The 16,048-nt window shown below is 38.0% G+C and overlaps 1 protein-coding gene across 8 annotated transcripts in view; it reads right to left on the bottom strand.

Moving 5' to 3' along the window:
• The window catches only part of LOC107598261 (lipopolysaccharide-responsive and beige-like anchor protein), a 228,872-nt gene that overhangs the window by 39,614 nt on the left and 173,210 nt on the right, over positions 1–16,048 (bottom strand). For all 8 annotated transcript variants that reach the window (XM_016289545.1, XM_016289547.1, XM_016289551.1 and 5 more), the window contains 3 exons: positions 11,588–11,728; positions 10,009–10,128; positions 6,463–6,615 (listed from right to left, as the gene is read on the bottom strand). In XM_016289545.1, the coding sequence (XP_016145031.1) occupies positions 6,463–6,615; positions 10,009–10,128; positions 11,588–11,728 (414 nt within the window). The remainder of the gene's footprint in view (positions 1–6,462; positions 6,616–10,008; positions 10,129–11,587; positions 11,729–16,048) is intronic.

Below are 16,048 nucleotides of genomic sequence, written 5' to 3'. Positions count from 1 at the left end.
TATATATATATATATATATATATATATATATATATATATATATATATATATATATTTATTGATTTTTAATATGAGAATTTAGGTTTAATGTATTTTTATTTTGGTTTTAATTTTAGTTCAGTATTAAGTTTATTATTTAGTTAGTGATTTTTCAAATTTTTCTTTAGTTGAAATTTTTTTATCTAATATTTATTTATTTTTATTTTATTAAATTGTTTTCCCAAGTAATAAAAATGCTCTTAATATTTTTAGTTTCAGTTTTACTTAACAAAAATAACCCTGGTCTCTGTTCATTGTTGGTCAGGACATCCAAACAGTTATCCTACTTATTTTTGAAAATACTAAAAAAAATAAAGAATGCTAAAAGAAAAATAATAAGATGATAAAAAAAGCATAACTTTCTAAATAAATAAATAACACTTAATTGTATGTAAATATTTTAAATGTATGAAAACTGACAGACAAAACTGCAGCATCATGTCAAGGCAAATTCGAGACTGGTTGTTCACTACAGTCGGTAGGCAAAATTACCCACAAGTTTCCCACCAGTCAGCACTGAGAGTTAAGGTACAGTAGCCACATTAGCACAAGCGATGACAGCAACAGTGTGTTCTGGTGCATTAGGACATGGCTGTAGATGTGCTTGAACAGAAAAGAATGCGTGAGGAGATGAGAGGAGAATGCAAACACTGATGACCTCTGACACGGCAGACGTCTGTGGTCTTCACATGGAGACATGCAGCCTGCGGATGGGCTGTGGGAAACTCAGGAGGACCGTGACGTTGTTCATTATAAGACATGACACAGACTCGTCCTCTCAGTTCAGATAAAGTCTGCTGCTACACGCGTCCAGCTCTGTCAAAGACAGTAATACACCTCAAGCTCAACTCAGAGATGATCATGTGATCTCACCGTTAGAATATTATGTCGGCCTTCAGTTCCCACATGAGGCAACAACACCTAATGCACTCCCCAGAATCCCAGCACACTTTACTAAGCGCAAAAAGCTGTCATCATATAAATCTGACAAACTTCAGGACACCACGTGTTTTTACTTCACTTAAAATGACACTTGTCTCTCAGCAAAGCGTGAGCTTGACTTAATGCTGATTCAGTTATCGATCCCAGCTGTACAGCCAACAGAGGCTTCAACACAGTCCAAAACCTTCACAAAAGCCTGTGCTGTGAAATTTCCTTACACAGATACTGCACATATTACCAAACAGTTAGCTAACATAAATGACTGACTATGTGACAGTATCTCTGCTCCAAACCCTAGTGAGCCACCTCACTGCCTACTGTGTGTCATGGATCCTCATGTGTGACCCTGGAGCACAAAACCAGTCATAAGGGTCAATTCGAAATTGAGATTTATACATCATCTGAAAGCTGAACAAATAAGCTTTCCACTGATGTATAGTTTGTTAGGATAGGACAATATTTGCCCGAGATACAACTATTTGAAAATCTGGAATCTGAGGGTGCAAAAAAATCTAAAAATTGAGAAAATCATCTTTAAAGTTGTCCAAATGAAGTTTTTAGCAATGCATATTACTAATCAAAAATTAAGTTTTGATATATTTACAGTATGAAACTTACCAAATATCTTCATGGAACATGATCTTTACTTAATATCCTAATGATTTTTGTCATAAAAGAAAAATCTATAATTTTGACCCATACAATGTATTGTTGGCTATTGCTACAAATATACCCCAGCGACTTAACACTGCTTTTGTGCTCCAGGGTCACAAATATTAACACTTTTCTCTCACTCTATTGCTGCATCATCCTCTATGACAACACATGATAAGCAAGTACTGATACGTTAGTGTGTTCGACAGCATCAGCTGTCCTCTAGACTGAAACCATCTCCCTTACAATGTTCAAAGATCTTTTTGAGATATACGGAGAGCAACCTGGTCCAAGGTTAATGCACAGTTAAGTCTACATTCACCTGCCATCGCTGCGGTCATATCTGGGTGAATATGTGATGAAGGATTAGTCATGTATTGTGGAATGTTCTTCAGCATGACAGTGGCCAGAACTGACTTGTTATCTGGTGGGTGCGATCAAGTTCTTAACCTCTCCCTCGACCCTGTGGTAAAAACAACAAGCACTGCTGATGTGAGTGTCGGGTGACATCAGAAAGGGAGGGAAGGCTATGAGGGGAGAGGGAGCGAGAAATGTTTTTATTTCCGCAGGGGTCTGCTTAAAATACCCACTTAATCCAACACACATCCTTAAACGTATGTATTTACAATGCTCAAGAATCCTGCCCTGTGTGAGCACCGTTTAGCACAACAGGACTCTGGGAGAAAACAAGCTTTTTAAAAAAAAATGTCTGTTTGGTGCTACAAAAATTAGGTGCACTCTGTGTTTTGAGTTTATGTTACAGTGGTTGACAAGGCAGTACTCTTGGATCTATACTGACATCATGCAAAAGTAAAAAAAAATTTAATAAGTCTGTTCTCATCTCATAATTTGGCAACAGCCTGCTGAGGACAGTAAATGCAATACAAAATGTATTTGTTTCTTTTCCCAAATACAATACAGGTCATTGTTGTTTGAAACATTTTAAGACACTTGACAAGTTATTATTTAGGTTCTTTAGCATTATGTTTGACGAGATTATTTTGCTCTTTTGAGGATACACAAAAGCTGTGAACCCATGGTGAGTGCCGTGATTTCTGCAAGCATGCGTTTAGCATGACTGGTGCAGATTGCAATTTAATTAGATGTTAATCATCTATAGAACATAAATGACCATGTGTGTGCATCATGCTGTTTTCTGGCCATTAGTGACAGATGAGCTCAAGAGTGTAGCAGGCCATTAGCTCTCTGCAGCACGTGTCTGTCTCTGACTGAGGCTGTGCCCTCATTACAAATGTAGCCCATTGAAGCAGAGTACAGAGAACAGCTGACATCCCCTAATGCCAGCTACAAGTCATCAGCGGTGCTCATGCCCACTTTACACACACACACACACACACACACACACACACACACACACACACACACACACACACACACACACACACAGACACACACACACACACACAGACACACAGACACACACCCACACACCCACACACACACAGACACACAGACACACAGACAAGATAGAGCTCCTATTAATGAGGGGTTTCTGGGATGAGTGTAAAATATCTGCTGACAGAGACAGGGTACATTTAAGAGATCAGAGCATTGTTTGAATTATGAAAAGATAAACTGAAAAGTCTAATTACTGGAAAAGAGGACGAAACCTGTGGCTATCCTTGCGTTTACAGACACCAGCTGAACACAGCCGAACTTTATGACTCACGCTGTTCAATCATTCTTTACTACTGCACACTGAAACAAAAGCTCAGGCTGAATTTACAAGTACCACAAGCAGTAACATATCTGATAATGCATTACTTTACTAGCTACTTGAAAAAAGTAATCTGATTTCGTAACTCGCGTTGCTCGTAATGCATTACCCCAAACACTGCTAATAAAAATACTTTGATCACTTTAATAATATTATAACATGGCCAACAATGATTAATTGGCTTAACTATTATTATAAAATGTGGCTAAAAGTACTCAGTCTACTCATTCTAAAAGTGTTAAATATGACAATTTTAAAGGAATGGCTCACACGACAAATGAAAATGTTTTTTTAACCCTTTAAGCCCTGAAGGCATTTTTGCTCCCCTGAAGGGTGTTGTTTTTTCTGAGTGACATGCGCAAAAATAATGACTCATAACTCCAAAATTCTAGCAAGGAGAGTCAAAAGGTAGGTATCGTTTGATAGAAAACTTTCTGCATTTTTAGGAAAAGAAAAAAAGTCTTTACATTTGGACATTCTCCTGCAGAGAAATAGCTGATAAAAGTGCAAGAAAAATGTGTGTGCTCAAGGGAAATTTTACATATCTGTCTTATTTGACATCCAATATCTCACGAATAAATAAGGTAGGGGGAAACATTTTTTGGGGGTGAAAAATGTGTTAGCTGCATGTGGATTAAATTTTATAGTGGTAACATGAAGTAATCAAAAGTTACAGCATTTGGAACCAAGGTAGTCTTTTTCTTAGCCACTGACAGTTTTGCAATTGTTGTTTTCTGAGTGACATACACAGAAGTAATGCCTCGCTCAAGTTTAGTCGTTATGCTTGTTTTATTCTACTCTGTGAGATCTTTCAAATGACATATGACACATGACTATCTGAGCTGTATGATGTTTTTGACATATTAAGGGTACATGGCACAAAAACATCTAATTTTTTTTCATTTATCAGCAAATAACTCGGCACTACTTTGGAGTTAATCTAATTGGCTACATGCATTGTAAAGGTCAGACTCTAAGCTTTCAAATGGCAACATTTTTTTGTTGATCAAGGCAGTTGTTTTGAACAATTCATTTTAGAGGGACTACTCCGCACTCGATGAGAGTTGAATTAATTCCATTCATTAAAAAGCTGAGTTTCTAAGCTTTAAAATGATACCCATTTTGTGTTATTGCATTTGGTGGTTTTGTGATATTCCATTAAGAATAATTGGGAGCTGGTAAAGGTGAGTCTTTGCAATGATCTGAGACAGTTTTATATTTCCAGTGTAACAGGAAAGTAAGGACTTAGTTATCTAGGCGTCTGAAGTGGCTTTCTATGAAGCCTGTGTTCACAGACAGCTGCTTCACGCACCAGTACCTAAAGATCTTCTCTTTTGCACCTTACTGTGCTTGATAGCGTGCTCTTTTAGTCTACTGTAACCCGGTGTTAAATGCGTTAAAATATTTTTAATGTGTTAAACTAAAAAAAATGTATTGTTCATTTTGACAGCCCTAATTTTAACATATTGTAAAATGTAATGTATTCAATTGATGGCAAAGTTGAATTTTCTCCAGTCAGTCCTCAGTGTCACATGATCCTTCAGAAACCATTCTAATATACTGACTTGGTGCTCAAGAAACATTTATGATTATTATCAATGTTGAAAACAGTCATGTTGCCTAATATTTTTTTGTGGAAACCGTGATTTTTTTTATTTTATTGAAGCGTTGATGAATAGAAAGTTCATTGTATGCATTACTGCACATACAAATCCAGAAGAGAAGCAAAGAACCAAACGGAACAATAAGTTGCTAATGCATTGATGTCCCTCTGTTTTGGATACTGACAGCTCGCTTGAGGAAACAGATGCATGTCTTTACTTATTTGCATTTTTTCTTCACCATAACTGCTCCCATCAGCCCTTGCAGTCCATGGGTAACCCACACATTGTGGTCCTAGAGAGGGCCTGTGTCTTTAGTATAAACTAAACACACTAAAATATCCAATAAAAAAAAAAAAATACTGTCAGTAATATCCCTGCTAATATTTATTTCACCAAAATAATAATAATAAAGTGGGTCAGTGGTCTTGTTCACAGTCACTCCCACAGTTATCATGACGACAAAGCAATACAATATCAAGACAATATCAGCTTAAAATATCCTACAAATATGAGAGCATTGACTTTTATGACAACAACGGATCTCTTGTCACACTTAATGTACACTTTTTACTGGCTACAGGTTGCCCATTATAATGGAAATTTCGGCATTTTTCATTCTTTTCTATTTTCCATATTGTATATTCTCTATTTTCAACATGTTCTATTTCCACAGGTGTTGGCCTTCGGTTTTTTCTCTGTGTGCATGGCTTAAACTTCTGTCAGCGTTCCTCTAACCAGGCCATGGCTATGACTGGCTGGAACTAGTCTGAGAAATACTCAAAGGTCAAAGTTGATCCTTGGACAGTCTTTATCAGTATAAACACAGAACTTCTCAGAACTTCTGTGTGTCAGACTGACCTTTCCTGCAAGAATTAAAGGGCCAATGACAAATCTTTTGACTGTTTTATCACTCTCTGTTTTACATTTAGTACCAGATTCAGAACACCATGCAGTTAGTTTAGACTGTGTCAGAACACATTACACAGTCATGCAATTTAATGGCACAGAGTCTGTGATGTAAGGCAGTGACACCAATTAATGCAGCACCGGTGCTGTTCACAACAGGCCAATCAATATGTCTGTGACTACTACTTTCCTATAGCATGTACACACATCAAAGAGCAACCAGCACTTTATCTGATCAAACAGCAACTCTACACACAGACTTAGTGAAAGTGTGTGAACGTCTGTGTGATTGTCAGAAGAGTGATGAAGGGGTTTGTGTGTGTGTGTGTGTGTGTGTGACACAGAAAGAGATGATTAATGGGAGAGTCAGACTGATATCAGAGTTGTAATTATCAGCATAAAACAGGTCACAGCGTTAGCATACACACACACAATCACACAAATAGATACAAAGAGCCAGACACGCTAGCCAGAGCCACTCGCAATCAGCACTTTAACAGCAATTTAATAAGGGAGATAAAGAAAGATGGAGAGAGAGAGGGAAAGAAAAGAGATGGAGAATCAAGAGAGTGAACATACGAGTCGGTTGATGCGAACAAACTCCTCAGGACTCTTGGCCCAGAGCGGCAGCTCCACATCTGACACCACCGTCCCATCATCCATCACTCCCAGGTTGTAATTATTGGAGTTGACAAACATCTCAGGGAGGTAATAGAACTCAGGGATCAGCTCCTGTGAGAGAGACAGGAAAAAGGCTTTTTAACGACAGATTTCACATTATTAACTGATGAAATAATTATATTAGGGCTGGCAATCAATTTAAATATTCAATCTTAATTAATCTCACAGTTTTTTTTTGGTATCTGATGTGTTAACAAGTACGTTCCTTTTTAAAGAAAGAAAACTAAATAAAATATATCTATGTATAATATGTGTATAGAAACATGCAAACCTACTACGCAGCAGATATAACAAATAAATGAAAAATCACTCTGTGGCAGATTTAGACTCTAAAGCCGACATCACATTTACCAAATGTCAAAAATATGCGAATGAAATTAGCAGAATGATTTGAAAAATGTACAAATGCCATTTAAAAAAATGATAATTAATGAATAAATTGCATCCATTAACACAGTGATTTTGACATCCCTAAATTAGATATATTTGACAATCAAAAATAATTATTCAACAATGACATTCAATTATTTCATTCCAAACAGGAAAGTAAACAAGAAAACAAAGCGGACTATTGTGCAAAGCAGATGCATTTCTAAACATACTAGATACCTATACAATATAACAGCTCATTAAATGGGAATCAGGACTTGAGGAATCAGTTATTCCTTCTTTGAATCTTTAGCCTTTAATCTGTGCCTCGCTGCCACTCTGAGTGAGGGATGCAGTTGGAGCTACTCCAGTTTAATATGCAAAGAAAGAGCGACTGCATGTCATCCTGATAACGAACATCCAAACAGCAGTGCAGAGGCACACTGCAGTCAAAGCAGAGAAGAGAGGACTAAACCTCTTTCTTCCTTTATAAAATGCATGGGCATCACTTTGTTTTAAAAGTTTAAATAATGGGATTTTTAAATCTCATTACACAGCGTTTGGAGGGAACAATCATTCTTGCTGATCAATTCAAGTGCTCAAATGTGACATTTAATTTGATAACTTTATTCCAATATCGGACCCTGTCAATCTCAGGATTTTGCAGGTCAGTGGATAAATCCACAGATGAGCAAATTAATTAAATATGACATGTTGGTTTAATGGTAAAGCATTTTATTTCCATTCCTGTAATGCAATCTAACTTGTACACTCGAAATGCCTGCATTCCTATAAAAGGGTAAGCTATTAAAGCATTTGTATAAAAGGGTTACCTGCTTTCTGATATCTGCTCTGGTCAAGCTCATGCACTTACACTATTAATTCTAACATAATTTTTTAAGACAAACTGGATTTTTAACAACAAAGAGTTGAATTTGTTTTAATTAAGAGGAATACAACTTTGGGTCTAAACGTACAAATATCAGCCATCAAATTAAAAGAGTTAACTTGTACTTGGAATTGGCCTGAATTTCTGTTTCAGTCCATACATACTTTCATCTGTCTCTCTGCATCTTATTATATTTTGCACCTATTCATTCACACACAATTACCTACACACACTCTCAATGGAAGTGATAAGTTTGTCCTAGGAGGAAAAGCATGCTCTTGCTCTGCAGAAACATGAGTCCTTTGGGAGAACCATCTAAATGACAATCTATCACTCACTTTGTAGTCATAAACCAATCAAGTTCTGTCTCACAACAGTTTTCTGTGATAGGTCCATTCCAAAGCTAAGTAAAAACCACATGGTTAATGTTTCTGTGTAGAACATTTATGTCTAAATTTAAACATCCACATAAAAATTAAACTGTACATATTTAATGTAACACGGCACTCAAATTTAAGATCTATATGTGTATTGTGTGCATTGCGAGTGGCCAATTAGGTGAGCAAACAAATGATGGAAGGTTCAAAACCAGCCTTCTGCCTCACTTCTTTCTGGTCCTCTCTTTAAACCCGAAGTCTTTAAAACAAAAAGGTCACGACTTTACAATGGCACCAGGCGCCCTGAGGTTCATGTATGGAGCCTGGCGTAAATTTGGCATCTTCATTGGCGGCACAAAGACCCAGAGCCACTTAACCAATGGTTGGGTTGGGGGTGGGGTGGGGGGGGGTAGGCAGGGCCGCAGTTCGGGAGAAGCTATTATGTGCAATGGCCCTTGAGTAGAACTGGTCAGAGGGCAAAACCTGTGATCCAAAATCCTGTCCTGCTGCGGGTCAATAGAGAGGGGTGCCCCTGGGACCCGTCTTAGGTCCTCTCTGATTCCCCTGAGGGGAAACTTTCAGTGTCCGCACTGCTTTCAGCCTTTTGCACGGGGGTCAGGGGATAGAGGTTAAAGGTCAGGCCAGAGTTTGCCTGACTAGAGACAGACAGGATCAGGGTTGCTTTAGGCCATTATAGCGCTCTTTTGCCTGGACACAAAAACTGCTAAAGGCTTTTCACCCCTCGGTAGAATGGGGGAGTGTTTCTAAACGTGGGGGGACTGCTGTGCTTTTTGTTTTTTTTTAAGAAAATGGGATAACAGCATGGCAAATTGAAACATTATTACATTTGAAGGCACTTCTTTGCTTCTCATTTGCACCTATCAGACCTTTTTTGCAAGGTTGAGCATGTTTGAAATGTTCCACAGCTTCAAAGTCAAATAAACTGAAGGCGATTTCCAGGTTTTTAGTCAAGTCCTCCATTCGGTTTTGATGCACGCCAATCCTGTTACGCTGATCCACAGTGACAAGCTTACGCAGAAACCAAACTGGGCTTTCGGTATCAAGTGTGACCATGTAATGTGAGCCACATGTCTTATTACCAAATGAGCCCCTGAAAAATTAAAGTATGCAACGAGCATGCTAACAAAATGGCTGTCTGTTGTAATGGATATTTCAAGAGGTCTGGACATTTGTTAAAGTCAATGCCGAACACTCTGAAGGGTCTCTGAGGGGCTATGGTGAGCATTTGAGATTGCTGTCTGACTTTGGTTTGGGGCCGAACGACAAAAGGTTCAACTGAGGGTTAGAGAGTTGTGAAAGGTTTCGCAAGAGAGAGTGTAAGGGAGGAAAGGGGGGAAAGTTCGAAATCAAGATTAGTTTAAAGCTTTGATCAAGGACCCTTGACACTTTCATGGTAGCATGACAAGGATTGGTTGTGACCGTACATGTGCTAGGGCCATTTTTTATGGGGAGGTGATGGGGGCAGCTGGGTTGTGGTGTCTCCATGACGACTGCCCTCACACCAAGTCCCAGCAAGCTCCGGTTACCAAGAGGAAGTCAACTCACTACAGAAACGTCTAATCATGTAATAGCCTCCACATTTTGGAAAAACAAAATATCAGTGGAAGGCGAAAACCAAATCCAGGCCAGGGATCGACTGATGCCTGATCGAGAAGAAATAAGCACAAGTACAGCCTTGTGCATGTGTATAAATATGGATGCATAACAATAAATAAAAAATAAGTAGCATTTCTATGTTAGAATGACTCAGAAAGCATTTCTGAGTGTCATGCACATATGTTGACGTACCTTCACATCAGACGTGTCCCTCTGGCAGTTTCTCCAGGCTCTGGACACTGAGGAGAAAGTGCGATCTGCGTGGTCAAATTTCCCACCTTGGAAATTCAGGAAGAATGTCGTGAAAGGCTCCTGAGAATAAAAAAGAACGCAGAAAATAAGGAATGTCCACACACACATTCACGCTAAAACGAGTATTAAAAAGTCATGTTAGGAGCTAAAACAACTACAGGGCAAATTCCAATGAACAAAGATCATGAATTTAATAACTACGAGCCTACTTTGATCAGTCTTTAGCCTGTAATTTGAATGATTTTTCAATACGTACAACCCGGTAAGTTTCTCTTATTTAGCATCGATGCCTGCTGTTCATAACAAAGCCTTATACAATATGATTCTAATTTGTGTGCACTAAATGACATCCTCTTCCCCAAAAGAGGGACCTGAATGCTAAAGAAACCTGTTATTAACCCCGGGCAGACACTAAAGCCTTTACAAGTGCATTATTTGTTATTTTCTAATCATGCTTAATCTTGTTTGTGCAGAATCAATAGGTGGTTCTTTTGAAATAATACCTCCCCGATGAGAAGGATGCAATTAGAGTGAATAGCACCACAGTAAGCTTCACCATGAAAGAAAGATACCCTAATTACGCAGAGGCTTTTGGGTGCTTGACTGAATTTAACACCATCCTTTTCTCTGTCAAGAGCCTCGATATCACAAGGTTGCTGATTTGTGTTATGGTACATGAATTAGGGTGTTTGGTGAAGTGGATTTGGGATAAGCCTGATAATAATGGGATGGGATCAATACAATGGGCCAACAGGGAATGGCTATGAAAGTGAAAAACTGTAACAATTACAGTGACGGCCAGGAATAGGTTAGTGACCTCTAGCGCTCTCTCTCTTGGTGTGTAGAATATGTGAATACACTAAACATTAAAAATAAAGTTGAAAATAAACTAATTTAAATCTAAAGCAACTGACATTGTACAAAGGCTTTGAGAGCTGCAGAGGATTATGAGACATTATAACGGTAAAACAAATACAGAACTGGCTATACTGAACAAAACTACACTTCATCAAAATACTGTTATAAAGCATATGAAGTATTTTTCCTCCGGAGTGTCACGTCTATGTGGAATATTAGAACACAAAGGACGAAGGGAAGATGAGCGATGTGTTTGTTAGTATGCAGATAAGGCCTACATTTCAATATAACAATAAATCAACCTGACTGAGCACGCACACATGCCCAATTATAAACAACAATTAGTTGCAATGTGCTTCACAACAGATCACATGATGAATGTGTAGCATTTTGACACAGCGTGAAGAGCACAGAGCCGCTGTCTGTTTAAAAACTCTTTAAAAGTGGCAAATCATTTGGACAATTATGACCATGTCCCGTTTATTTGTCCTACATAAACAGACGTTAAAGAAAGTGAAATAACGCACTGACAAATGGCACGCTGACAGGCTTTTCTATTCTGATGCCATAAAAATGATTTAAAAACTGGTGCTGGAGCATTTTGGTGTTAATCACATTTCCGTGTTACAGTGTGACACTTGTGTGTGTATGTGCAACTTACAATCCTCAGTAGCCACATCTGAGTAAAGCTGGAGGTGGAATAGTGCGTGCCGTAGTGGAATTTGGGCACCTGCTCGTCCTCCCATGATTCAAAGCGTTCAGAGAAGAATGCAGCCCTCTTTGGGTTGAGTGCACCAATGGGCTGTAATGAGAAAGGACAACATTATTGGAATAAACATAAAACTGCATTAATAAAACACAAATGTTCAAGAACCAAAGCAATAAATTATTAAGTTAGCTGTCAGAACAAGGACCACAGGTGTTACATCTGGGAAAAGTAATAATTTATTAATGCTAATCATTTACTTAAATAATAATTTAGTGCAGCTGCAAAGTTTCATCAATAATAGACTGTTATTTTAAAGAGATTCAACAGTCTGTTTTCTGTAACTGTGAATAAACATAAAAGCTCACAATTCACAAAATAATTGTGTTTATTTACACAACGGATCAAAAGTTTGGGGTCGGTAAGATTTTAAAATGTTTTTAAAAAAAATGTATCTTAAACTCACCAAGGCTCCATTTATTTGATCGTTAACAACAGTATTATTGTTGAATATCATTACAATTTAAAATAATGTTTTCTATTTTAATAAATTTAAAAAAGTAATTTATTCTTGTGCTCAAAGCTGAATTTTCAGTATCATTACTCCAGTGTCACATGATCCTTCAGAAATCATTCTAATATATTTATTTGATCCGCAAGAAACCATATCAATGTTGAAAACAGTTATGCTGCTTAATATTATGGAAACAGTGGTACTTTTTTTTCCTCAAGAGTCAGTGAATGACAAATATAAAGTTCCAAAGAACAACATTTATTTGAAATATAAATCTTATAGCATGTCTTATAGTAAACGCTTTTACTGTAACTTTTTATCAATTTAATTAATCCTTGTTGAATAAAATAATTTACAAAATAATACAATCATAAAGGTGTTTATCAACAAACAAAAGTCGGCACACCATAGGCTCCAAAAATGCAAAACAATTTAATAATGGACTTCACACAAGGGAACGTTTTGCGCTTCTTCTTTGTCTAGCACCAATTTTGAGCATTTTTTGCTGTTGATGTGCACGTTTTAGTTCAGTTTTTAATGGTGTTAAACATTAATAGCAAAAGGAAAGTTCATATGAGAGCTCATATGGTTAATACTCTCTTGCCCTGCATTGGGTTTTATCAAAGCATTGATTAGCTGCTTTAATTCTTCATTGATCTGAAGATGGACGCGTATGGAAGCAGGTCATTATTTACAGTAAATGCTCATGTATATGTATTGTTATTACCCTGCTGAGTCTTTATTACTCTTGAACTAAAGCTTTCTGTCTGTCTCTCATACCTTAGTATGATCAATAGTAATGGAATGATGGAGTTCCTTGAAATGAGAGCGGGCAGGACAGATCGACCATGTCCCTCTCATTTCATAGCTGTGTAATGAGGGTCCTCTGCTGCTTTTCTATTGATCACAATGGTGCAAGCACAATATGGGTGATTGTATCTTTTAATGTTCCGCTGTGCTTGTGTGTTTATGTGTGCCTGCATTAATGTGAGATTTAACACTGTGCAAGAAGTCCAAGGGCTGTGGTGCTCACCTAAAAATAGAGCTTAATTATATTCCACTAATTCTAATAGAATCGTGATTAAACTGTCTTGGATTTAATTGAGATTTAAAAAGGCGAGCTGTTTAATCAACGTTTGATTGTAAATCACTAAAGCTTGTAGAATTGTCACTGAAATGTAATAGACTTATGCTGAATGCGTTCTGTGTGTGTGTGTCCGTGTGTCTGTCCATGTGTGTGTGTCTGCGTGTGTGTGTCCATGTGTGTGTGTCTGTGTGTGTATGTCTGTGTTAAACTGGAGTGAAGCCCTGGGCTGACAATGACACACGGTCTGCTCTCTTGAGGCAACTACGGTGAGAACACACACTGAATTAAACATGGTGCGATTTAACTGATTGATTGCGGTAATAACAGGACCCTCATTAAAGAAAGAAAGGGGAGAGCAGGATAAAAAACATTTCTGTCATAGCTCACCGTGTGTGTTTCTATGTGAACGTGTAAATTTGTGTGCATGTATATCAGTGTGTGTGTGTGTGTGTGTGTGCATGTGCGAACCCCTCGTGTTGTTTACGGCAGTAAATTACGGTCGGAGGCGCTTCAGTACAATAGGGTCTCGTGACAGTGTCGTTCATCAGGGTTATCCCTGTACCACAGCGCGGTGTGATGGAGTGAACGCACACCACCGACCCTAATACGCTCTGGCAGCACTGCTGAATATTTCTCTAGTGATGGCTCAAATAAATGAGCTGCCCCAATGTTTTTAATTAGACTGCAAATCTGAACAGACTGCCGGTAGCTATCAGTATCAGCACTTCACCGTGCGGCTCAAAATTCAGGGTTTCTGAGGGGGGATTTCTTGAATTGAGCCAGATAGATTTTTTTTTATTTGCACACGATTCACGATTTATAGAAATCACAAACATGCCCAAAAAAATTCTGTGCTGGACACAATTTGCATTCACCACTGTGATCTAGGCACCTGAAATGGCTCATTAAATGCAGAAAGTGTACTTGACTAGACAGTGACTTAATTTAAGTCCTGAATAAGACCTAATTTTTTATTTTTTTTTTGCACTGGAACACAGAAAGCAAAAGCGGTGCAATGTAATATATTACTAGAAGAACTAATACACTATGCTAAATGACTAAATATCACATAAGGAACTATTTGAAATCTACTTTCTCAATAAAATAAATCTCTGAGTGAGTGAATGAATAAATGAATGAGACTCTGGTATCAGAATTAGGAAGTGTCTGAAGCATGCATTACATCTAGGGCTCAGTTGAAAGGGTGTAAATGATGTGATGCAGGGCGAATCAATACGCCATTAACCACATCACAGTGAGGGTGGAGAAACAGGTCAATACATTTGGTGTTACCTTTGTTAATGTACAAATATAATAATATGCTTTAGTCAGGATGCCTTTTAACTGTCACTACACTAGTATAGGATGTCCCCATCATATATTTCTTAATATACTAATATAAAATCACGATATTACAATTGAAGTCAGCATGAAATGGAAATTCACAGTGTTTTCTAAATGCATCTTACTGATCTAATCGATTCATCCATGCATATGTTTAAATTTTTTAACTTTTTTTGAGCTTGTAATTTTTAATCAAACGGTCATAGCTCGATCTTCCGGTTAAATGGCATATTGCTGACATATTCTCCAATTATTTACTCCACTTAAACCCACCTTTTCTTAGAATCAACTGCAAGCTCACGTTCAGATCTGCTTCCATCCAAACCAACAACCAATAGATAGAAAACTGCCCTACATTTTTTATTTTTCGATAATCTGTTTTACTCAGATGTACATCATAATACGTAAGAAAATGTGCCGCCAGTTCCATTACATCATGACTTTAAGTGAACACGAAAGTAATTTTTGTTGCCATTTACAGTGTCTCCACATATAACTTCTAACATTAGACAATTTATTAAGTAATATTTGAGTTATTTTTTTCCCTTTCAAACCTTTCAACGTATAAGTTTCTGTTCTGTCCTCAAATTCCATCCTGTTACACTTTTGTAAAATTAACTTAGCTAAAAAAAGCCAGTTTCTTAATGACAATATCGTCCAGGAAGTGTAGAAAAGCTACAGCACATCAATAAAAATTAATACAGCAGATTCGCTCTCTCTACCTGACCTGTGTGCATGTCTCTGTCTCACGTTTGGAACAATTTCAGTCGTAATCCTATTACGATATTGATGCACTGTGATATGTATTGCAGTGTAGTTTAAAAAATACAAAAGAATGAAAAGAAACATAACTGATCAACACACTTGTGTCAAATGAGACACATAAGAAGCAAAAACCTATTTTGGCTCACTCAGTTGAGTCAGTTTTGTTGTTTCTGGCTGCACCAGATGTCACGAAGAGGTTAGAGTTTATGATAAGAAAGCCAGCGGGGTCATAACGATGAGACAAAAGGAACATAAATTCATGAAGCACATTCCTCTGCCCGCAGGGAAGACAGCGCGTGTAACACGGCGTCTATGGCAATTTCACCTCGCTGTGTAAAAGGTCCCACATGACCTGGTTCTATCAAAGCAGTGCTGGGACGTGGCATACGCAGACGACAAGAGAGAGCGGGAGGGGTTAAGGACAAAAAGAGAAAGACACACAGCATATACAAGGTTCAGATGGCCTTCGCAGGCGAGACGGTGTTGTCATGGTCCACCGCTCATACACTGATATTGCCTGTGTCAACAGCATGAATAAAGCAGTTGTAATAAAGAATGTTGAGATTTGCTGTTGTTCGCTGCAGAGGGAGGGGTGGCTGCTCTCGCTCGGCCTCCGTTTCTCCCTAAGGCTTGAAAGCTTGACTGAACATAAAGGCAAGGCTGTCAAAACTCGAGAGAGAGTTTGAGGGAGGGAGGGATGGAAAGA

The sequence above is a fragment of the Sinocyclocheilus grahami genome, unplaced genomic scaffold, assembly GCF_001515645.1.
Source record: "Sinocyclocheilus grahami isolate Dianchi unplaced genomic scaffold, SAMN03320097.WGS_v1.1 scaffold249.1, whole genome shotgun sequence".
Lineage (NCBI taxonomy): Eukaryota > Metazoa > Chordata > Actinopteri > Cypriniformes > Cyprinidae > Sinocyclocheilus > Sinocyclocheilus grahami.
Note: the sequence above shows the minus strand (reverse complement) of the source record. Positions and strands in the feature narration are given on the sequence as shown.